Genomic DNA, 24,612 nt, shown 5'->3' with positions numbered 1-24,612 from the left:
CAATAGGAACTCTAACCCATATTCGAACACCTACAACCCAGGTTGGAGGCACCACCCTAATTTCTCATGGGGAGGTCAAGGAGGTTCGAGCGGTTTTAATCAAGGGCAGAGCCAGCAGAATAAGCAGCCCTATGTTCCACCTACACAGCAATTCATCCCGCCGCCGCAACAGCAGTACAATAAGAGAACACAGACTCCACCAGTTCAAAATAACAGCTCAAATCTTGAGAATATGATGAAGGAGTACATGGCCCGAACCGACGCAGTGATACAATCCCAAGCGGCATCAATGAGGAATTTCGAGACCCAATTGGTACAGCTCGCCAATGAATTGAAGAATAGACCACAAGGTTCTTTTCCAGGCCATACTGAATTACCAAAACGAGAAGGGAAAGAACAGTGCAAAGCTGTCACCCTTAGGAGTGGACTAGCATATGATGGACCAACAATGCCAACAACAGATGTACAGATTCCATCCACTGAACCAACTGTAAAGATACTAGAAAATTCAACAACACCAGAAAAAGAAAATACTAGAAAAGGTAATGAGGACACCCCGAGTGTTCCTCCACAGGTACAGCCTTCTTTTACCCCTACTCCCCCGTTTTCACAAAGATTAGTTAAGAAAAATAATGATTCCCAGTTTAGAAAATTTTTAGATATTTTAAACAATTGCATATAAATATACCATTAGTGGATGCTCTAGAACAGATGCCAAATTATGCTAAGTTTTTGAAAGATATAGTTTCTAGGAAGAAAAAAATAGGAGAGCATGAACTGGTAGCCATGACAAAATGTAGTAGTGAAGCTGTAGGCAGCCCGCTACCCATGAAGTGTAATGATCCTGGCAATTTTACCATTCCATGTTCCATAGGAGGAAAAAACTTAGGCAGGGCATTATGTGATCTAGGCGCTAGCATTAATCTTATGCCATTATCAGTTTTTAAATCCTTAGGCATAGGCGAAGCTAGACCTACTACGGTTACCCTCCAACTAGCAGATAGATCTATCATAAGACCTGAGGGAAAGATAGAAGATGTTTTAGTCCAGGTGGACAAATTCATTTTCCCTGCAGACTTTATCATTCTAGATTGCGAGGCAGACTTAGACGTTCCCATTATTTTAGGAAGACCATTCTAGCCACTGGGGATACAGTTTTTAATGTGAGGAAGAGAGAAATTACAATGAGGGTAAATAATGAAGAAGTTAAATTTAACGTTCTAGACGCCATGAAATTACCAGGAGATTTTGAAGAATGCTCTGCTATAACTAACTTGAATCCTGTTATGTTTGATGAGTTTTATGACTTGTTAGTTACAAAGATTGAAGAAGAGCTTGATAAGATGGCAGAAGGACCATAGGATGTGACTAATCCTATTGAAAAAATACAAAAAGAAGAATGCAAGTTGTTAGTTCCGTCCATAGTGGAACCACCCACGTTGGAGCAGAAGCCATTGCCGTCGCATTTGAAATATGCGTATCTAGGGGATAACGACACTTTACCAGTTATTATAGCCTCCAATTTATCACCTACTAATGAATATTCTTTATTGCAGATTTTGGAGAAACACAAAAAGGCCATTGGATGGACGATAGCAGATATCCGAGGGATAAGCCCGACCTTTTGCATGCACAAAATTTTATTGGAAGAAGATGCTAAGAACTCTGTTGAGAGTCAAAGGCGGTTGAACTCGAAGATGAAAGAGTTTGTAAGGAAAGAAATTCTTAAATGGCTTGACGCCAGTGTTATATACCCAATATCCGACAGCAGCTGGGTAAGCCCAGTACAGTGTGTACCAAAGAAAGGGGGTATAACCGTGGTGGCCAACGAGGAGAATGAGCTCATCTCAACCCGAACTGTGAGCGGGTGGAGAGTTTGCATTGACTATCGCAAACTCAACAAGGTAACAAAGAAAGACCATTTTCCTCTCCCATTTATTGACCAGATGCTCGACCGTCTGGCAGGTAAGGATTTCTATTGTTTTTAAGATGGATATTCGGGTTATAATCAAATTACTATTGCTCCAGAAAACCAGGAGAAGACAACATTTACGTGTCTGTATGGTACGTTCGCTTTCAGGCGAATGCCCTTTGGACTATGCAATGCACCCGCGACTTTTCAGAGGTGTATGATGGCCATCTTCTCTGACATGGTAGAAAATATTCTAGAAGTTTTTATGGATGACTTTTCTGTTTTTGGGAATTCTTTTGACGCATGTTTATTTAATTTGGAGAGAGTATTAGAGAGATGTGAAAAAACAAACCTAGTCCTAAATTGGGAGAAGTGTCATTTCATGGTAGAAGAGGGTATTGTTTTGGGTCATAAAATTTCAAAGCAAGGAATAGAGGTAGACCACGCTAAGATAGACATCATTTCAAAGCTACCTCCTCCTACAAATGTCAAAGGGATTAGAAGTTTTTTAAGGAATGGGGGATTTTACCGCCGCTTTATAAAAGACTTTGCTAAAATTTCTAAACCCTTGTGTCAATTGTTAGAACATGATAGACCATTTGTTTTTTATGATGACTGTTTAAAATCATTTGAAATGTTGAATGTTGCTCTAAGTTCAGCCCCTATAATTATCGAACCTAATTGGGATTTACCTTTTGAGCTCATGTGTGATGCCAGTGATAATGCAATAGGAGCTGTGTTAGGACAACGTAAAAACAAGATCTTGCATCCTGTGTATTATGCTAGTAAGACTCTGACCAGTGCACAACTCAATTACACTACTACTGAAAAGGAACTGTTAGCAGTTGTGTTCGCCTTTCATAAGTTTAGGTCTTACTTGGTAGGCACAAAAGTCATTGTTTTTACTGACCATTCTGCTTTAAAATATTTATTTGCTAAAAAAGATGCTAAACCACGTTTGATACGGTGGATTTTGTTACTTCAAGAGTTTGATATTGAAGTTAGGGACAGGAAGGGTACTGAAAACCAAGTTGCTGATCACCTGTCTTGATTGGAATCCCCGCTCTGTGATGATGAAACTGTTATACGTGAACAGTTTATTGACGAGCAACTCTTGCGAGTTGATTCAGTTCCGTGGTATGCCGATATAGCAAATTATTTGGTTAGTCGAATAGTTCCTTATGAGCTCAACAAGCAACAGGTAAAGAAATTTCTAAATGACGTTCGATTTTATCGTTGGGATGAGCCTTTTTTATATAAGCTAGGACCTGACAATATCTTACGCAGGTGTGTCGCAGAAGAAGAGCACGAGGCGATATTAGACGCTTGTCATATGTCTCCATATGGAGGACATTTTGCAGGACACAAAACCGCAGCCAATGTTTTGCAAAGTGGGTTCTTTTGGCCCACTCTGTTCAAAGATGCACATAAGTTTGCGCATGTTTGTGATAAATGCCAACGGACAGGTAATATATCTAAACGCCACGAAATGCCTCAAACCCCGATCCTAGAGATTGAAACATTTGATGTGTGGGGTATAGATTTTATGGGTCCATTTCCATCTTCTAATGGTAAGCTATATATATTGTTAGCAGTAGATTATGTTTCGAAATGGATAGAAGCCATTGCAACTGCTACTAATGATTCTAAAGTTGTCATTCGTTTTCTGCAAAAGCACATTTTTACGCGTTATGGAACCCCACGTTGTCTGATAAGTGATGGGGGGGCTCATTTTGTGAATAGGTCTATGCAAAAGTTGCTGGCTAAATACAATGTGCGTCATAGGGTTGCAACAACATATCATCCTCAGTCGAATGGGTTAGCCGAAATATCTAATAGGGAGATAAAAAACATTTTAGAAAAAACTGTAAATCTTAACCGTAGGGATTGGTCTTTTAAGCTTGATGATTCACTTTGGGCATATAGGACAGCATTTAAGACTCCCCTCGGCATGTCCCCCTATAGGCTAGTCTTTGGAAAAGCGTGTCATTTGCCTCTTGAGCTAGAATGTAAAGCATTTTGAGCTACTAAGAAATTAAATTTTGATTTGTCGGCTGCAGGTGAAGCGAGGAAGTTACAATTGTTGGAATTAGAAGAACACAGACACTTTTCTTATGAGAATGCTAAGTTGTTTGGGAAAAAACTAAACAGTGGCATGATAGGCGTCTTCGGCCGAACAATCTTCAAGAAGGTGATCTGGTTCTGTTATTCAATTCTAGGTTGAAACTTTTTCCTGGGAAACTTAAGTCTAGATGGTCTGGTCCCTTTAAAGTTTTTAAAGTCTACCCATATGGGGCAGTGGATCTAGTTGACTCTAAGGGAAGTATTTTTAAAGTAAATGGGCAGAGACTTAAGCCATATTTTGGAGAACCAGTGGATAGAGGAAAAACCTCTATTCAACTTTCAGGTCAATAAATGTTTGCGAAAAATGTTTTTCCTTCTTATCTGTTTTGAAAGAACAAAAGTAAAGGATGGAAGTTTTTGTATCTTACATTCTTTTTGTTCAATTATAAAAAGTTTTTCTTATTAAGAGAATGTTTTTGAAAACATTGAAGAAAAAAAACCGTTGAAAAAACTTTTTTTTTTACGCAGGCGCCTGGCGCCTGCCCTGTTTTTCCAGCAGTTCGAATTTCGTTTTCCTTCGTGATTTGGGTTTCATTTTTCAACTTTTATGGGTTTTATTTCAGGTCAAACATTAATCCTTTGTGATTTAAGTTTCAAATCTCTCCTTAAACTCAAAATACTTCAATTTTGTTTCCCTAATCCTATTTGGAATTCAATCTTATTTTCTTCTTTTAGGTTTAGGAAACTTAGTTGAACATAAATCTCAATCCCTTTCCATTTAGGATTTAGTTTGGGGAAAGCTTTAAATAGACCCATTGCCTAAGCTTTACAATTCCACCAAAACCCACACAACTCTCTTCTTCCCCTTGTTTTTTTGGAAAAACTCACTCCCTTCATCACCCTTGTTTTCGATTTTCAGCACCACCAAAAAGAAGAAGAAATTTCCAGCATTTGCTTACATCTATGGCTTCTTCTTCTCAACATACTTCACTTCCTACCTCTTCTACTCAAGCTCCAAATGCCACAAGCATTCCTTTTCCACCATTGGAGAATTTCCAACACCACATGGTTTCAGATTCTAGGCTAGCTGCTTTTAGGGGAGGAAACCCGCTTCAAACATTTGAATGTCCTCCATCCCAAGCTCATACACAACATCCTATAATGAGCCCACATGGTGATGTTAATTTTCAGCAACTACCCACCTTTAATATACCTCAAAACAGTGAGTTTAGGGCTGAAAATCCTCAACAACTTCCTCCAATGATCAATCCGGGTATGTACCAACCGTTTATGTTTAACCCGGTTCCTTCCTATCATTTTCCCTTGTCCCAAATGCAAATTTCAGCTAGTGTTCATCCTTATGGAATGCCAACCCCATCTACTCTATTTCCTAGCCTTCCACCTTATTATCGAATGGGTCATTGGGTACCTCCAACCAATTATGGGATGATTTCACCTAGGGTTCCCCCACCAGCTCAACTTCCATTCCTAGAAAGAGGACCTCAAGCACCACAATTGAACCCTAACATATTGAGTACCTTCAACATAGGACAACTAAAACCCTTAGAGCCTCCTAGAATGCCAACCCAAACCAATAGGCCAATGGATGCAGGAGATGAGCATGGAGGAGAGCAAGAGAAGAGCCATAGCCATAGGCTAGAGCCCGGGGTTTCGATAGGGCAAAAGAGGAAGGGCAAGGAGGTGATGACAGACCCAGAAATTGAGGAAGATGGGAGTAGTAGGCGTCTGACGCCTAAGGATTCATCTATGGAGAACAGGGACGAGGAGCAGTTTTATTCATTTCCATTGATTATTACACCGGAAGATGGTAATGATGATTTTCTACTGGTTTCACGAGGCCATTGTTCAAATATGCCGGAAACAGAAGATACCGACAACGAAGTGGTGAGAACAGATACTCAGGAACGTTCCCCATTGGATACACCTACAGAAGGAGCATTTTGTAGTCACCAAGAGTTGCCTACTGGGACAAATGGATCTACTCCGTTGGCAACGGATGAGTATGTCACACCGATGGCCACTCTACTAGGGGTAAGGGATGCTCACACTATTCCTTCTAATGCAGTTAACCTGCTTGGGTGTGATACAGGTAGATCCAAGGTTGGGGAGAATAGTACTCAAGAACCTACCAGCGAAGAAGATCTTGAGGACACGCAGACGATATGGGAAATGTTCCAATACAAGAGGCGGGAGAAAAAGAGTTCAAAACGTCGTGCAATTCAGGCTAAGAAGCCGACAGTGCCCATGAATGAACCTAAAACGAGAGCTGCGAAAGCTAAAGCAGCTGAAGCTAAGAAGAAGGTAGTGGCACCTGGGCCAGTTGATACAATTGAACTGGACTTGTCTGAGGGAAAGGAGGTCGAGACGACATGGAACGCGGCAAATTTAGCCACTCGAACTTCATTAATGAAATCCCGTAAGATTATGACAGAATTGGGATTCGATCTCACTCTCGGAGATGTGCCTGATGATTGAAGGGAGACCGCTAGAGACAAAGAATGGAGACCACTCATTCAGCCCATACAATGTGAGGCTTTGGAGTTAGTCAGAGAGTTCTATGCTGTTGTCCATCCCCAGTCACATATAGCCATAGTGCGCGGGAAGGAAATACGGTTTGATGCCACTCAGATCAACTACACCTTCAACATTAAGAATATCAGAGATGCTGTGGGCAATAAGATTTTAGTGACTCCGACTCTGGAACAGCTTGAGCTGAGGCTAGAATGTTTGGGAAGCCCTCTGCCACTTGGGATTTGACTACTCATGGCAAGGTACGACTAAAACCCGAGGATGTTTCCCTAGCTGCTGCAGGATGGTTATACATAGTCAAAAACAGAATTCTGCCAACGGAGCATGATGAGGATGTCACACGGGATAGGGCACTGCTGGTTTATGCCATGCTAAAGGGCATAGATGTGAATTATGGAGAATTGATCAATACCAGTATCCATGAGTGTGCCCACCGAACACGTGGTAAGCTTTATCATCCACGATTGGTCACTTCTTTATGCTTGCGACAAGGTGTATAGCTCCCTGAGGATCAAATTAAGAGAGATGCCCCAATTGTGAAAGAGAAGAATATTCGGCGTATTATCGCCCATGCGTTACAAAGAAGGGAAGGTACTGGGATGTCTCGTACATCGGAGATCCGTCGTCTTCGAGAGGAGAACCAACAGCTGCGAGATCAGGTTCGAGAAGTCGTGCAACATATCTATAACTTGAGGGCTTCATTGGATTTTGCAGTTTTACCTTCATGGCCTCCAGCGCTAGCTGCTATCCTTGGTCATCCATCTTCCAGTACCGACACTGATCCTAGTCCCCAACCTCCAACTTCATGAAGGGGAGGTTCCTTCTTTGCTATCTTTTGTGTTTTATTCTTTTGTTTAATGACGTAGTTTGCATATTCTAGCATTACTACGCATGTTTTTGTATTGATTATGTTTCGAGCTCAGTTGAAGCATGTATTAATTAGTATCGTTTATCTTCTGATCACTTAAAGTATGCCTTCACTTAGCCTTAGTTTAGCTTTTCACATGCCTATTTTGAAGCATCTGTGCTGTGCATGTGATTTCATGTCGATGATGATTATAAGAGATTGTTGAGTTTTCTGTTCTATGCCTGATTAAGCTTTGAGCTATTTCCTTTGTTTATGTGATAAACTCATTTTCTTTTATGTCTTTTTGATCTTTACAAACTTTAAACTTTTTCTTTGCCCTATATAGGAAGTCCTTGTCCTTTTTACTGTTAGTTAAGCCTTTTCATCCGATGCAAAAGTCTTTTCCCAGTGAGGACACTGTCTCTCTTAAGTTTGGGGGGGACAGTCGTTGTATGAGTCGTTGTTTCAGAAAGATAAAGTGTTATTTATATTTGAAAAATCATGCTATTTTCTTTTGAAAAAGAGTCAGTTGGAAAGAAATAAAGTGTTGAAAAGCACTTAGCTTAAAAACCAAGAAAGAAAAAAAAAAAAAAAAATAGAAGACAAAAGTTGCAAAAGAGTAAAAAAGAGTCTTTGTCAGAGAAAATAAGAGTGGGGAAAAGACTTGTGTTAGAAAGAAAAGAATGGTAAAAACAATGAGAGTTAAAGAAAATGTAGTTATGATTTCCGAGTCCTACTGTAGACACCCATTTAGATTTAGGTTGGGTGTTGACTTTGAAAATAGCAGTAAGGATGGTGATAAGTGACTTCGTGTTTCTCATTGTCGTCGTCTTATGACCTAGCTGTTAGTTTCAAAGTCTTTCTACGAGTAGCTGTGGTTGAAACCGATGTTAGTGTGAGGAAACCTCAGGGGCTAGTAGCCGGTCTTTTAGATGTAAAAGTCTTAGTGTAAGGAGGGAGTGTGCAGATTCCTTAGGGGTATTTGAAAACGTTTTCTGTTTTTGAAAAGAAAAAGGATTTTGAAAGAGGAAATTTTTATCATTTCAAACTTGGTTTATAGTGACTAAGCTTACGAAGGCAATAGAATGGTAGGCTTTGACATCTTTTCCTTGAGACAATTTATGATTGAACATCTCGGTTGTTTTTGCTTTTCCTTGTCCATGTGTTAGAAAGTTCATTAAAGTTGCTAAGTTTTGCTTGAGGACAAGCAAGAAGTTAAGTTTGGGGGTGTGATTACGCTTGTTTACATGCGTAAAAAGAAGATTTTAGATGCTGTTTTTACTATGTTTCAGCTTTGTTTCGGATTTTTCTCGGTCGTTTGAGTTCCAATTCATGCAAAATTCATATATTATGGTTTGTGGTTGGCTTATATTGTATTTATGACATTTTAGGACCATTTGGGAGTGCAAATTAATCAAAAGAAGCAAAAAGTTGGAAATACCTACATGGGAGGCGCCAGGCGCCTGGGAAGGGCTGCAGAAAACAGTTTTTCTTCCAACTTTGCCCTTAATGAAACGCGTCTTCCCATGCGTTTTGGTGGTTCCAACCGATGCATACGTGTAGAAGAAGTGTTCCACTATCAGTTTGAGCACGATTTGGTCAGTCAAAAGAGTTGGAAATGGGTGATTCACCATCGTTTTAGGACCTACCTAACCAATTCTGCACAGCTATAAATTCCAACAGCTTCTCCACCAAATTCATCAAGCCTTGCTTCCTTCTCTTGATCATTTTTAGTGTTTCTTTGTTGCTTTCTAAGTACTTTTGAGTTGCTTTCATTAGTTGCTTTTGATTTTTAAATCCCGAGAACTTTACATTCCTTTATTGAGCTTTGTTTTGTTTCCATTTGTACTTAGTTATTTTCTACTTATTCAAATTTATAAAAATCCAGCACTTTGCTTATCTTCCCTTTGCCTTTACTTTATTTTTAGTTAAGAGAGTTGTGTTTTTGGAGGAAAGAGCACGTGACACTCCCCCTTGCTTGAAAGAGAACGGCGAAGCTCTCAATCCCGATAAAAACTCTCCGTTAGTTAACTTTTATTTTTCACACATGCATTCCACATTCAACCATTTTACTTGCTGTATTTTCTTCAATATGTCTTTCTAAATTCCCGTCTCTAGCCCGGTTATGGATAGTTAGCCTTTTATTTCTAATAAGGGTTGCTAAGAAGTAGTGTTTTTGCTTCCCATTCATGGCTCAACATGTTTTCCCAAAAAGTTAGGATTTAGAGAAGACCACTGTACGTTTGAACAAGTCAATACTGAAAAGTTGCTTATTTGCATTGTTGAGTGGTTAAACCGAGGAGAGGAGCGCCTTAGACATAAGGGTTCCGCTTAAGTTGCCTAGACATAGGACCTTAACCCGAGGTTGCGACTATTTCCATCCTAAAACTAAGATATCTCTCATAATAGACATATTAGGGAATGTCTTAGGACTTTGAACTTGCTTAGACATAAGTCAAGTGAGAAGCGTAGTCGTTGGTTTCTAAAGTAAAATGCATATTGTCCTTAGGATGTCCTTGATTCTTTTTTGGCTAACTTGAAGTAATTCGGGCTAGATTTTATCATTATAAGTCCAAATCCCAAATCCAAGACCATTATTTGTGACCACTTCCCATTTTACAAAAATCACTCATTTCAACATTCACTATTCTTTAAAACTTTAGAGTTTGGAAATTATTTAGAAGTCCTTGAGGATCGATACTTGGATACTTCATCCATTTTATATTACTCTGACAGGTGTGCGCTTGCATCTATATAATTGTTACCATGCTTAGTGCATGCGTTCAACATAACCACCAGTCATGAGGTATCCTATGTCATTATCAATGAATAGGATATCATCAACAAACAACACTAAGAAGGCTACAGTGTTGTTGACGATCTTCTGTATACATAAGGCTCATCAACATTTTGGTCAAAATCATAAGATTTGATCGCAATATCAAACCTTATGTTCCAAGATTGAGATGCTTGTTTCAATCCGTATATGGACTGTTTAAGCTTGCAAACCTTGAGCTATGAATTCCTCGGGTTCAAACATATAAATACTTTCTTCAAGATTGCCATTCAGAAAGGCAGTTTGACGTCCATTTGCCAAATCTCATAGTCATAATATGTGGCAATAGACAAAAGTATTCTTATGGACTTGAGCATAGCTATAGGGGAGAAGGTTTTTTTTCATAGTCCACCACCCCTTCCTTTTGTGTGTAGCCTTTTGCCACAAGCCTCGCCTTGTAGGTCTGTACCTTTCCTTCGGCGTCTCTTTTTCTCTTCTAGATCCATTTGCACCCTATGGTTCTTACCCCGTCAGGTTGGTCTACAAGTTTCCAAACGGAAGTGAAGTACACAGACTCCTTTTCCAGGTCCATGCCTTTGACCCATTTGTCATTGTCGATATCTTCCATTGCCTATTTGTAGGTCAATGGATCCTCGACGCCGTCATCAGGTATGACAACTTGGGTTTCAATTAAACCCACATAGCGGTCAGGTTGTGATACAATCCTCCCACTACGTCGAGGCACCACCAATTTTTGAGGTGGATGTGATTGACGTGATGTGCTGGCTTCGTCAACAACTCTTGTTGACGTATTTGTAGCCTCTTCAGAAATCTCGTTTATCACTACCTTATTTCGTAGTTTATGATCTCGAACGTGGTCTTCTTCTAAGAAAGCGTTTGTCGATACAAACACTCTGTTTTCTTGTGGATCGAAAAAACCACGTCTTTTCTCTTTAGGGTAACCTACGAATGACATACTTTTGAACGAGGTTCTAGTTTCTTTGGGTTAGTCATGAGCACGTGTGCCAAGCATCCCCAAATGCGGAACTGACGTAAATTAGCTTTACGACACTTCCATAGCTCAAATGGTGTTTTAGAAACACTATTTGATGGAAATATGTTCAAAATGTAAACCGCAGTCTCCACTGCGTAACCCCAAAATGAGTTAGGCAACTGAGCATAGCTCATAATTGATCGAACCATGTCCAACAGGGTTCTGTTTCTCCTTTCTGATACACCGTTTTGTTGTGGTGTACCAAGGGCTGAGAGTTGGGATGTGATTCCATGTTCTATTATATAGTCCTAGAGTCTCAAATCCATATATTCTCCATCTCGATCATATCAAAGTGTTTAATGGTTTTACCTAATTGATTTTGAACTCGGTCTTGTACTTCTTGAACTCTTCAAGAGCTTCGAACTTGTGTTGCATCAAGTATAGATAATCATCTATAAAAGAGATGAAGTATTCATACCCTCCTCGAACTTTAATATTCATCGTACCAGAAAGGTCTGAATGTATAAGTCCTAAGGGTTCTTTGACTTTATAACATTTTCCAGTAAAAGGTCTTTCAATCATCTTGCCTTTAAGACAAGATTCACATTATGGTAAAGAATCGTCTTCTAACTCACTTACAATGTCATTCTTAACCAACCTCCTAATCCTATGTAGATTAATGTGACCTAATCTCAAGTGCCAAAGATAGATATTTTCTTTGTGAGCAACTTTTTGCCTTTTATTTTGAGTTTTAGCATTTTTAAACAACTCAATATTTAAAACTGCTTTAGTTATGGTTGGTCGTCTTAGCACATACAAGTTGTTTTCAAGCAAAGTAGAACAAATATTGATATCATTTCTTGAAATGAACGCTTCATTTAAATTAAAAGAAATGGAATGCAAATGTTCTAACAAATAAGAAACTAAAAATAAGTTCCTTTTCATTTTAGGAACTATGTACACATTATCCAATAATATAGACATATTCTTGTTTGAAAACAACTTGAGCTCTCCTACCACCACAGTTGAGACGACCTCTCCCGTTCCGACCTTGAGAGTCCTCTCTTCGGCATCAAGCTGCCTCCAGGAACTAATTCCTTGAAACGAAGAACAAACGTGATTAATAGCTCCTGAATCCAATATCCAGGCGGAGTCATCGTTCTCCACTAAACATGTTTCCAAAACAAGTAAATCGTATTCACCTTCGTTGTCTTTCTTCTTTTCGTCCAGGTATTTCGGGCAGTTGCGCTTCCAATGTTCATCCACGTTGCAGTGGAAACACTTTCCTTTCTCTGCAACCTTGGCCTTGCCTTTCTTGGCAGTGGCAGCAGTGGGGTCAGGTCTAGGCCCCTTACCAGTGGCATTCTTCTTTTTGAAAGTCTTACTTCCAGAAGAAGATGGCACAGACTTGGCTCCAGAGGTCGAACCTCGGTGGAACTTTTCCGATGTGGCAATGTTTGCCTCCCCTTCCTGTCCTTTATTTTTCATAAGAGACTGGTAAGTCTGTAGCTCATTTAAGAGTGTGGTAAGAGTGTATTACAGCTTATTCATAACTGCATTGCTACGGAATTGCAGGAAACTCTTCAGAAGAGATTCCAGAATAAAGCTGACCTGAGTCTGCTCGTCTATAACGGCCCCATTCGACTCTGCCACATTGATGTGTACCAATAGGTTGAGAACGTGTTCTCGCATTCTTAAGCCTTCCTTCATACAGGAGTTGTAAATGAACTTAAGGGCTTTATGTCGAGCATGTGAGGGCAGTTGTCCAAACATGCTCTACAGCGAGTCTATGATCTCCTTAGCGGTGACCGTGTCCTCGTGCTTCTTAGCAAGCACATCAGATATGCTTGCCAAGATATAGACCTTAGCCTTGTCATTAAACTTGATCCATCTATCATAGACATTGCCCACCGCCACAGTGGCGTTAGGCGTAGGAGCTTGAGGACAATCCTCTTGCAAGACGAACCTAAGATCATCTATCACGAGTATAGTGTTTAGATTCAATTTCCGTTGTTTGTAATTCTTGTCGTTAAGTTTTTCCGCGGCTAGGAGTGCAATAATAGAAGTAGACATGCTGAAAGTAAAAACAAACCTATATTAGTTTCATTGGAGGCGCCAGGCGCCTGGTAGGCTGTATAAAACCTGGTTTTCTTCCAACTTTGCCCTTAATGAAACTCGTCTTCCAATGCGTTGTGGTGGTTCCAACCGATGCATACGTGTAGAAGAAGTGTTCCACTATCAATTTGAGCACGATTTAGTCAGTCAAAGAAGTTGGAAACGGGTGATCCACCAGCGTTTTAGGACCTACCTAACCAATTATGCACAGCTATAAATTCCAGCAGCTTCTCCACCAAATTCATCAAGCTTTGCTTCCTTCTCTTGGTCATTCTTAGTGTTTCTTTGTTGCTTTCTAAGTACTTTTGAGTTGCTTTCATTAGTTGCTTTTAGTTTTTAAATCCCGAGCACTTTACATTCCTTTATTGAGCTTTGTTTTGTTTTCGTTGTTACTTAGTTATTTTCTACCTATTAAAATTTATAAAAATCCAGCACTCAGCTTATCTTTACTTTGCCTTTTCTTTCTTTTAAGTTAAGAGAATTGTGTTTTTGGAGGAAAGAGGACATGACACTCCCCCTTGCTTGAAAGAGAAGGGCGAAGCTCTCAATCCTGAGCAAAACTCTCCGTTAGTTAACTTTTGTTTTTCACAATGCATTTCAATTTCAACCATTTTACTTGCTGTATTTTCTTCAATATGTCTTTCTAAATTCCCGTCTCTAGCCCGGTTATGGATAGTTAGCCTTTTATTTCTAAAAAGGGTTGCTAAGAAGTAGTGTTTTTGCTTTCCACTCATTGCTCAACATGTTATCCCAAAAAGTTAGGATTTAGAGAAGGCCACTGTAAGTCATAACAAGTCAATACTGAAAAGGTTGATTATTTGCATTGTTGAGTGGTTAAACCGAGGAGAGGAGCGCCTTAGACGTAAGGGTTCAGGTTAAGTAGCCTAGACATGGGACCTTAACCCGAGGTTGCGACTATTTCCATCCTAAAACTAAGATATCTCTCATAATAGACATATTAGGGAATGTCTTAGGACTTTGAACTTGCTTAGACATAAGTCAAGTGAAAAGCGTAGTCGTTGGTTCCTAAAGTAAAATGCATATCGTCCTTAGCGTATCCTTGATTCTTTGTTGGCTAACTTGAAGTAATTCGGGCTAGGTTTTACCATTATAAGACCAAATTCCAAATCCAAAACCATTATTTGTGACCACTTCCCATTTTACAAGAATCACTCATTTCAACGTTCACTATTCATTAAAACTTTAGAGTTTGGAAATTATTTAGAAGTCCTACAAGATCGATACTTGGATACTCCATCCATTTTATATTACTCTGACAGGTGTGCACTTGCATCTATAGAATTGTTACCACGCTTAGTGCGTGCGTTCAACATAACCTTCGTCAAGTTTTTGGCGCCGTTGCCGGGGACTTTAGTTTTAAAATTATTTTCAAATTCTTTTAGTTTTTATTTTTGTGAATTGTTGTTGGGTGTAATTTCCATCCACCGTTTATGTTCTATATTTTTGGTCATTTATCTCACAAGGGTAAGTTAAAGTGCATGAGCACAAGATCTTTTCTTCTACCCCTTGAGCCTGAGATTGGGCGGATCCTTCGAAAAACTCAAAAGGAGCAAAGACTTCGAAACAACTAGAAAAGCAAAAAGAGGGAGAAGGCGAAATCAGTCCTGAAAGTGAGGTAGAGAGTACGAGCACATCAATGGCAGATATTCCACCTCGTGATCCGGTTGATCCACCTGCTGTTAACGGTAATATGAGGGATCGCACAACATAGACGTGGTAATGCTAGAATATGCTGCCACGGCCTTTAGAACTTTGATTCAGGGATAGTCAACCCTATTCCAGCCCACGCAAACTTTGAGCTTAAACCAATGATGTTCCAAATGTTGCAGACAATTGGACATTTTGGAGGGCAGGAACATGAGGATCCACATGATCATCTGAAATCATTCATTCAAATTGCAAATGCATTTCGATTACCTGATATAACAGACGATCCTCTTAGACTTACACTTTTTCCATTTTCTTTGAAGGACCAAGCTAGAGGGATCCATTACCACATGGGGGTCGTTAGTGGAGAAGTTCTTAACAAAATTCTTCCCACCTACTCGCCAGGCTAATATCAGAGAGGAGATCATCTCCTTTAGACAGTATGATCATGAACCTGTTCACGAGGCGTGGGAAAGATTTAAAGAACTAATCAGGAAATTTCCGAACCATGGCTTACCGGCATGCATCCAGATAGAACATTTCTTTACAGGTTTAGATCATCCTACTAAGATGATGCTAAACAATGCTGCCAACAGAGCCTTTACAAAGAAGACATTCAACGAGATAGTCGACATCCTAAATGACTTAGCTTTACACAACGAACTATGGTGTTCGCAAAGATTAGGGCAGCACTAAAAAAGCAAGATCCAGCTGGAGTTTTGGCTCTGGACATTGCGACCTCGATACAAAAGGAGATGGTTACAATGAACCAGAGGTTGAGAGATGACGTTGGGAATAAAAAATCCATTAGCCACGCCGATACAACCTGTGCAGTCAGATTATTGCACTCCTGCCCTTGTTTGCCAAGTCAACGATCTCATTTGTTCATTTTGCAGTGAAAACCATATTTATGATAATTGTCCACATAACCCTGCTTCCATTTTTTATGTAGGACATGGGAACAATAGGAACTTCAACCCATATTCGAACACCTACAACCCAGGTTGGAGGCACCACCCTAATTTCTCATGGGGAGGTCAAGGACGTTTGTGCGGTTTTAATCAAGGGCAGAGCATGCGAAACAAGCAGCCCTATGTTGCACCTACACAGCAATACATCCCGCCACCGCAACAGCAGTACAATCAGAGAACATAGACTCCACCAGTTCAAAATAACAACTCAAATCTGGAGAATATGATGAAGGAGTACATGGCCCGAACCGACGCAGTGATACAATCCCAAGCAGCATCAATGAGGAATTTCGAGACCCAATTGGGACAGCTCGCCAATGAATTGAAGAATATACCACAAGGTTCTTTTCCAGGCCATACTGAATTACCAAAACGAGAAGGGAAATAACAATGCAAAGCTGTCACCCTTAGGAGTGGACTGGTATATGATGGACCAACAATGCCAACAACAGATGTACAGATTCCGTCCACTGAACCAACTGTAAAGATACCAGAGAATCCAACAACACCAGAAAAAGAAAATATTAGAAAAGGTAATGAGGACACCCCGAGGGTTCCTCGACAGGTACAACCTTCTTTTACCCCTACTCCCCCGTTTTCACAAAGATTAGTTAAGAAAAATAATGATTCACTGTTTAGAAAATTTTTAGATATTTTAAAACAATTGCATATAAATATACCATTAGTAGATGCTCTAGAACAGATGCCAAATTATGCTAAGTTTTTTAAAGATATAGTTTCTAGGAAGAAAAATATAGGAGAGCATGAATTGGTAGCCATGAAAAATGCGTATTGAAGCTTGTAGGCAGCCCGCTACCCCATGAAATGTAACGATCCTGGCAGTTTTACCATTCCATGTTCCATAGGAGGGAAAAACTTAGGCAGGGCATTATGTGATCTAGGCGCTAGCATTAATCTTATGCCATTATCAGTTTTCAAATCTTTAGGCATAGAGAAGCTAGACCTACTACGGTTACCCTCCAACTAGCAGATAGATCTATCATAAGACCTGAGGGAAATATAGAAGATGTTTTAGTCCAAGTGGACAAATTCATTTTCCCTACGGACTTTATCATTCTAGATTGCGAGGCGGACTTAGACGTTCCCATTATTTTAGGAAGACCATTTCTAGCCACTTGGGATACAGTTTTTAATGTGAGGAAGGTAGAAATTACAATGAGGGTAAATATGAAGAAGTTAAATTTAACGTTCTAAACGCCATGAAATTACCAGGAGACTTTGAAGAGTGCTCTACTATAACTAGCTTGAATTCTGTTATGTTTGATGAGTTTTATGACTTGTTAGTTACAGAGATTGAAGAAGAGCTTGATAAGATAGCAGAAAGACCGGAATATGTGACTAATCCTGTTGAAAAAATGCAAAAAGAAGAATGCAAGTCGTTACTTCCATCCATAGTGGAACCACCCACTTTGGAGCAGAAGCCATTGCCGTCGCATTTGAAATATGCGTATCTAGGGGATAACGACACTTTACCAGTTATTATAGCTTCCAATTTATCACCTACTAATGAATATTCTTTATTGCAGATTTTGGAGAAGCACAAAAAGGCCATTGGATGGACGATAGCAGATATCCGAGGGATAAGCCCGGCCTTTTGCATGCACAAAATCTTATTGGAAGAAGATGCTAAGAACTTGTTGATGTACTTATTGAGAGAGAAATAAGAAAGTGGGGTAAGTGATGATTTCATTCATTAGTGCTCCATATAAATACATACTATGATACTAAAAATAAACATAACTATCTCCACATAATTAGCTACTCAACTAACCCATAAGCATAGCAACTTAGACTTGACTACAACTAAAAAAGGAATATCAACAACTTCCTAAGAACTAGGTCTTTGACCAAACCAATTCAAAACTAACATTCAAACTTTGTATTTGTAGCTTTGAGTTAACTAACATTCTCCTCCTGACTCAAATACTACAAACACTCAACTTGCTTCTAAGAGCTTGAAAACGACCCACACTAAAGGACTTAGTGAAGATATCTGATATTTGCTCCTCTGAGCTGCAATGCACCAAACTGAACTTCTCCTTCCTTCTGCATCTCTATAAGAACATAATACTTGATCTTAAAGTGCTTGGTCCTTCCATGAAAAACCGGATTCAATGAAATAGCTAGAGTGGCTTGATTATCCACAAACACCTTCACACTCTCTTCTTGCTTTAGATGCAAGTCACGCATCAACTTTTTCAGCCAAACAGCTTGGTTGACTATTGCTGTTGCTGCAATAAACTCAGCTTCTACAGTTGACTGAGCCATTATATCTTGTTTTTTTTAACACCATGAGAAACACCCTGAGCCAAAAGTGAAACAGTAGCCAGAGGTGCTCTTCATATCATCTAATGACCCAGCTCAATCATTATGTGAGTAACCCTGCAACTCAAAATTTTCAACTTTACTGTATTTGATCCCAAAAGACAGTGTGCCTTTAAGATATCTCAAAACCCTCTTTCCAACAACCATATGATTCTTGCTTCCACAGTGAAGAAATCTAGATAAGACACTTACAGTGTACATGATGTCAGGCCTAGTGGATGTGAGATACATAAGACATCCCACTAGACTTCTGTACACATTTCCTCTCCATCATCCTTCTGCAACTTCTCTTTCTGAATCATCGAAGTGTTCACACTCTTACACTTCTCCATATTGAACCTCTTCAATATCTCTCTCATGTACTTCTTCTCACACAAAAACACTTCATTCTACCCTTGCTGAATCTCCATGCCAAGGAAGTAATGCATCAGACCTAGATCGGTCATCTCAAACACCCTCATCATTTCTTGCTTGGACACCTCTATCCGATTATTATCACTTCCTGTCACCAGCAAAACATCTACATAAAGAGATACAATCACAATAGCAGTACCTGATTTCTTCACATAGAGTGTGGATTCACTCAGACTCTTCATAAAACCCAAGCTCAGCAAGTGATCATCTATCTTGCTGTACCATGCCCTAGGAGCTTGCTTCAACCCATAGAGAGCCTTCTTCAGTAAATAAACCTTCTGCTATTGCCTTGGTGTGATGAACCCGTCTGGTTGCTCAACATAGATCTCTTCTTCTAACACTCCATTTAGGAATGCTGACTTCACATCTAGTTGATACACCTTCCATCCATGCTGAGCTGACACAGCCAGTAGCATCCTGATTGTGTCCATTCTTGCAGCCGGTGCAAAAGTCTCAGAGAAATCAACTCCCCAGACTTGTGCATACCCTTTCACCACTAACCTGGCCTTGAGCTTGTTCACAGAGCCATCTGGATTTAATTTAGTCTTGAAAACCCATTTGACTCCAATCACCTTTCTGTTAGTAGGCTTCTCCACTAGCTCCCATGTCTTGTTCTTTTCTATCATTCTCAACTCCTCCTTCATTGCCTCCATCCAATTTTGATCTTTTTGAGCTTCATCAAACCCTGCAGGCTCCAACACAGCTACGCTGCTTCTTTCATACACCTCAGTCAGTAGTCTAGTTCCTCTCACTGGTGCATCATCAACTAGTTCATCAGGCTCCAGAGAGACTTCTTGTTGCTTCACCTCTACTTCTTCTGTCCAGTCCGACTCCTCATCCTCCAAAAATTGAATGTCTCTACTAATCACCATTTTCTTTGTGTGAGGTTGATAGATCTTGTAGGCTTTGGAAACCATGATATAGCCTACAAAGATTCCTGGTTCTACCTTCTCACTCAACTTGTCTCTCTTCACCTGTGGAACATAAAAAAAACATAAACAACCGAACACCTTCAAATTTGTCAGTTTTGGTTTAGTATCAAACCAAGCTTCATAGGGGGTCTTCTTCTCCAAGACCCTTGTAGGTAGTCTATTCAATAGAAAGACTGTTGTGTTTGCTGCTTCAGCCCAAAACTCCTTTGGCAAAGTCTTCTCATGCAACAAACATCTTGTCATCTCCATAATACACTTGTTCTTCCTTTCACTAACTCCATTTTGTTGTGGAGAATATGGAGCAGTGAGTTGATGTTCTATCCTTGCTTCTTCACAGAAGGAATTAAACCTTTGTGATGTATATTCAATCCCATTGTCTGACCTCACCACTTGAATCTTACAGCCACTTTGATTCTCAACCCATCTTTTAAACTTTAGAAACACTCCAGCTGCTTCAGATTTCTGCTTCATGAAATATATCCAACACATCCGAGTATAATCATCAATAAAGATAATGAAATACCCCTGCTACCATTTAGTGAGAGAGTTGGTTGAGGTCCACACAAATCAATGTGGATGAGCTGTAGCCTTCTCGGTTGCTTTCCAAACTGACTTCTTGAATGACAATCTTGTTTGCTTCCCTGTCAGACAAGTTCTGCAGTTTGTTTTCACAGCTCCTCTCCTCCAAACCGTACTCCTATTGCCATCTCATTTTTCTTTCTGCAGATACTGCAACCCCCTTCTGATGAAAATGCCCCAACCTCTTGTGCCATAACTCAGTGTCATTCACTTGACACTTGAAAGCTATTTGCTCCTTCTCTCGAATGATCTAATGAAAACTCTTGTGCTGCATCTTTATTTTGAACAACTCATTTCCACTGGAATTAGAAATGAGGCACTTCCCGTCTTCAACAACACTTTAAATCTCTTATCTACAAGTTGACCAACACTTAACAGGTTTTGATCAATCTCAGGAACAAACAACACTTCACTTATCAACTTGGTTCCAGCACAACTCTCTATTGACATTGTGTCCTTCCCTTTCGCTTCTAGATACTCACCATTTTCTATCTTCACCCTTGACTTGAATGATTTGTCAAGGTCCTTGAACAACTATTTGTCACTTGTCATATGATTGGTACACCCACTATCAACCTACCAACCATCACATTGATTGGCCGATGAGAAACAGGTAGCCACAAAGAGTTGATATTCTTCTTACTGTACTGCAGCATGTGCTCCTCCTTGTTGTTGAGTCTTGGCACCTTTACAAAATCGTTCAATGTGTCCCAATAAATTACACCTTCTACACTTCACACATGGCCTTCTCCAGCATCTGAAGTGTGGATGGTTGTGTTTCCTGCAGTGCTTGCATGCACTACCAACATCCTTTGCAGCAGATTCTGAGCTACTGCTGCCACTCGCCATCTTCCCTTTCCACTTCTTCTCTCTTCTACCTTCTCCCTGCTGCATTATAGCTTTCAGTGCCCCTCAATGCTTCTTTCTTGCCTCATCAACCTCCTCTGCTCCTGTGCTTGCAAAGCACTAACAACTTCTATCACATTGAGCTTGGAGAGGTCTTTAGTATTCTCTAAGGAAGCAATGGTTGCTTCATATCTCTTAGGTACTGAAACCAGAATCTTATGAACCAATCTATTGTCAGATACATCAGTTCCTAATGCTCTTGCCTTGTTAGCAATCCCGATCAACTTGTCTGAGTACTCTTTGATGGAGTCAGAATCCTTCATCTGCATTCTCTCGAATTCCCTCACCAAGTTCAACACCTTCATGCCTTTAATCCTCTCATCACCTTCATACTCACTTTTGAGGAACTCCCAGATCTCCTTTGCTGACTTCAATGCCATAATTCTGTTGAATATTGCGGGAGACACAGCTGCATATAGGCAAGCTCGAGCCTTTGCCTTCCTGGTGACCCTCTCCTTGTGAGTCTTGATCTGATGCATTGTTGGATTATCAGGAAGTGGAGCAATTTCATAATCTTGCTCAATTGCTTCCCAATAATTACAACCCTCCATGTAAGCTTGTATTCTGATTGCCCATGCTTGATAGTTTTCACCATCAAACACAGGTGGAGCCAGTGAAGAAAGATTGTTTGATCCTAACTCCATTGGACAAAACTCTCACCGGTGTATCACTTAGTTTCTCTCGAAAATATCTCACTAGTCCTTACTCACAGATCCTTTAAGAATTTAAGGCTCTGATACCACTTTTGATGTACTTATTGAGAGAGAAATAAGAAAGTGGGGGAAGTGATGATTTCATTCATTAGTCCTCCATATAAATACATACTATGATACTAAAAATAAACATAATTATCTTCACATAATTAGCTACTCAACTAACCCATAAGAATAGCAACTTAGACTTGACTACAACTAAAAAAGGAATAACAACAACTTCCTAAAAACTAGGTCTTTGACCAAACCAATTCAAAACCAACATTCAAACTTTGTATTTGTAGCTTTGAGTTAACTAACAGAACTCTATTGAATGTCAAAGGCGGTTGAACCCGAAGATGAAAGAGGTTGTAAGGAAAAAAATTCTTAAATGGCTTGACGCCGGTGCTACATACCCAATATCCGACAGCTGCTGGGTAAGCCGAGTACAGTGTGTACCAAAGAAAGGAGGTATAACCGTGGTGGCCAACGAGGAGAATCAACTCATCTCAACCCGAACTGTGAGTGGGTGGAGAGTTTGCATTGACTATCGCAAACTCAACAAGGTAATGAAGAAATACCATTTTCCTGTACAATTTATTGACCAGATGCTCGACCGTCTGACAGGTAAGGATTTCTATTGTTTCTTAGATGGATATTCGGGTTATAATCAAATTACTATTGCTCCAGAAGACCAGGGGAAGACAACATTTACGTGTATGTATGGTACGTTCGCTTTCAGGCGAATGCCCTTTGGATTATGCAATGCACCCGCGACTTTTCAGAGGTGTATGACGGCCATCTTCTCTGACATGGTAGAAAATATTCTAGAAGTTTTTATGGATGACTTTTCAGTTTTTGGAAATTCTTTTGACGCATGTTTAGTTAATTTGGAGAGAGTATTGGAGAGATGTGAACAAACAAACCTAGTACTAAATTGGGAGAAGTGTCATTTCATGGTACAAGAGGGTATTGTTTTGGGTCACAAAATTTCCAAGCAAGGAATAGAGGTAGACCACGCTAAGATAGACATCATTTTAAAGCTACCTCCCCCCACGAATGTTAAACGGATTAGAAGTTTTTTAGGGCATGGGGGATTTTACTGCCGCTTTATAAAAGACTTTGCTAAAATTTCTAAACCCTTGTGTCAATTGTTAGAACATGATAGACCATTTGTTTTTTATGATGACTGTTTAAAATCATTTGAAATGTTGAAAGTTACTTTAAGTTCAGCCCCTATAATTATCGAACCTAATTGGGATTTACCTTTCGAGCTCATGTGTGATGCTAGTGATTATGCAATAGGAGCTATGTTAGGACAACGTAAAAACAAGATCTTGCATCCTGTATATTATGCTAGTAAGACTCTGACCGGTGCACAACTCAATTACACTACTACTGAAAAGGAACTGTTAGCAGTTGTGTTCACCTTTGATAAGTTTAGGTCTTACTTGATAGGCACAAAAGTCATTGTTTTTACTGACCATTCTGCTTTAAAATATTTATTTGCTAAAAAAGATGCGAAACCACATTAGATACGGTGGATTTTGTTACTTCAAGAGTTTGATATTGAAGTTAGGGACAGGAAGGGTACTGAAAACCAAGTTGCTGATCACCTGTCTAGATTGGAATCCCGTCTCTGTGATGATGGAACTGATATACATGAACAGTTTATTGACGAGCAACTTTTGCGAGTTGATTCAGTTTCGTGGTATGCCGATATAGCAAATTATTTAGTAAGTCGAATAGTTCCTTATGAAGCTAGGACCTGACAATATCTTACGCAGGTGTGTAGCAGAAGAAGAGCACGAGGCGATATTAGACGCTTGTCACATGTCTCCATATGGAGGACATTTTGCAGGACACAAAACCGCAGCCAAAGTTTTGCAAAGTGGGTTCTTTTGGCCCACTCAGTTCAAAGATGCACATAAGTTTGGCTAGGTTTGTGACAAATGCCAACGAACAGGTAATATATCTAAACGCCACGAAATGCCTCAAACCCCGATCCTTGAGATTGAAATATTTGATGTGTGGGGTATAGATTTTATGGCTCCATTTCCATCTTCTAATGGTAAGCTTTATATATTGTTAGCAGTAGATTATGTTTCGAAATGGATAGAAGGCATTGCAACTGCTACCAATGATTCTAAAGTTGTCATTTGTTTTCCGCAAAAGCACATTTTTACGCGTTATGGAACCCCGCGTTGTCTGATAAGCGATGGGGGGGCTCATTTTGTGAATAGGTCTATGCAAAAGTTGCTGGCTAAATACAATGTGCGTTATAGGGTTGCAACAGCATATCATCCTCAGTCGAATGGGTTAGCCGAAATATCTAATAGGGAGATAAAAAACATTTTAGAAAAAACTGTAAATCTTAACCGTATGGATTGGTCTTTGAAGCTTGATGATTCACTTTGGGCATATAGAACAGCATTTAAGACTCCCCTCGGCATGTCCCCCTATAGGCTAGTCTTTGGAAAAGCATGTCATTTGCCTGTTGAGCTAGAATATAAAGCATTTTGGGCTACTAAGAAATTAAATTTTGATTTGTCGGTTGCAGGTGAAGCGAGGACGTTACAATTGTTGGAATTAGAAGAACACAGGCAATTTTCTTATGAGAATGCTAAGCTGTTTAAGGAAAAAACTAAATAGTGGCATGATAGGCGTCTTCGGCCGAACAATCTTCAAGAAGGTGATATGGTTCTGTTATTCAATTCTAGGTCGAAACTTTTTCCTGGGAAACTTAAGTCTAGATGGTCTGGTCCCTTTAAAATTTTTAAAGTCTACCCATATGGGGCAGTGGATCTAGTTGACTCTAAGGGAAGCATTTTTAAAGTAAATGGGTA

General features: G+C 39.7%; 1 protein-coding gene, 1 non-coding gene and 1 pseudogene across 2 annotated transcripts; all 3 read right to left on the bottom strand.

The window, feature by feature from the left end:
* Positions 1–12,679: 12,679 nt before the first annotated feature.
* On the bottom strand, positions 12,680–13,216 carry LOC148213156 (uncharacterized; annotated as a pseudogene).
* A 2,118-nt stretch (positions 13,217–15,334) lies between these two features.
* Positions 15,335–15,441, bottom strand: LOC148213155 (small nucleolar RNA R71). The gene has a single exon (XR_015793051.1). It is a non-coding gene; the product is annotated as a small nucleolar RNA R71 (small nucleolar RNA).
* Positions 15,442–21,070: 5,629 nt separating this feature from the next.
* On the bottom strand, positions 21,071–21,718 carry LOC111020109 (uncharacterized). Its single transcript, XM_022296673.1, has one exon. It carries the CDS (start codon positions 21,716–21,718, stop codon positions 21,071–21,073), a length of 648 nt encoding a protein of 215 aa, XP_022152365.1.
* Between the last annotated feature and the right edge of the window lie 2,894 nt (positions 21,719–24,612).

This window comes from Momordica charantia (assembly GCF_013281855.1).
Source record: "Momordica charantia cultivar OHB3-1 chromosome 1 unlocalized genomic scaffold, Mcharantia_2.0 BLBB01000001.1, whole genome shotgun sequence".
NCBI classification, from domain to species: Eukaryota; Viridiplantae; Streptophyta; class Magnoliopsida; order Cucurbitales; family Cucurbitaceae; genus Momordica; species Momordica charantia.
The sequence above is the reverse complement of the archived record's forward strand: the minus strand, read 5'-3'. Positions and strand labels throughout refer to the sequence as shown.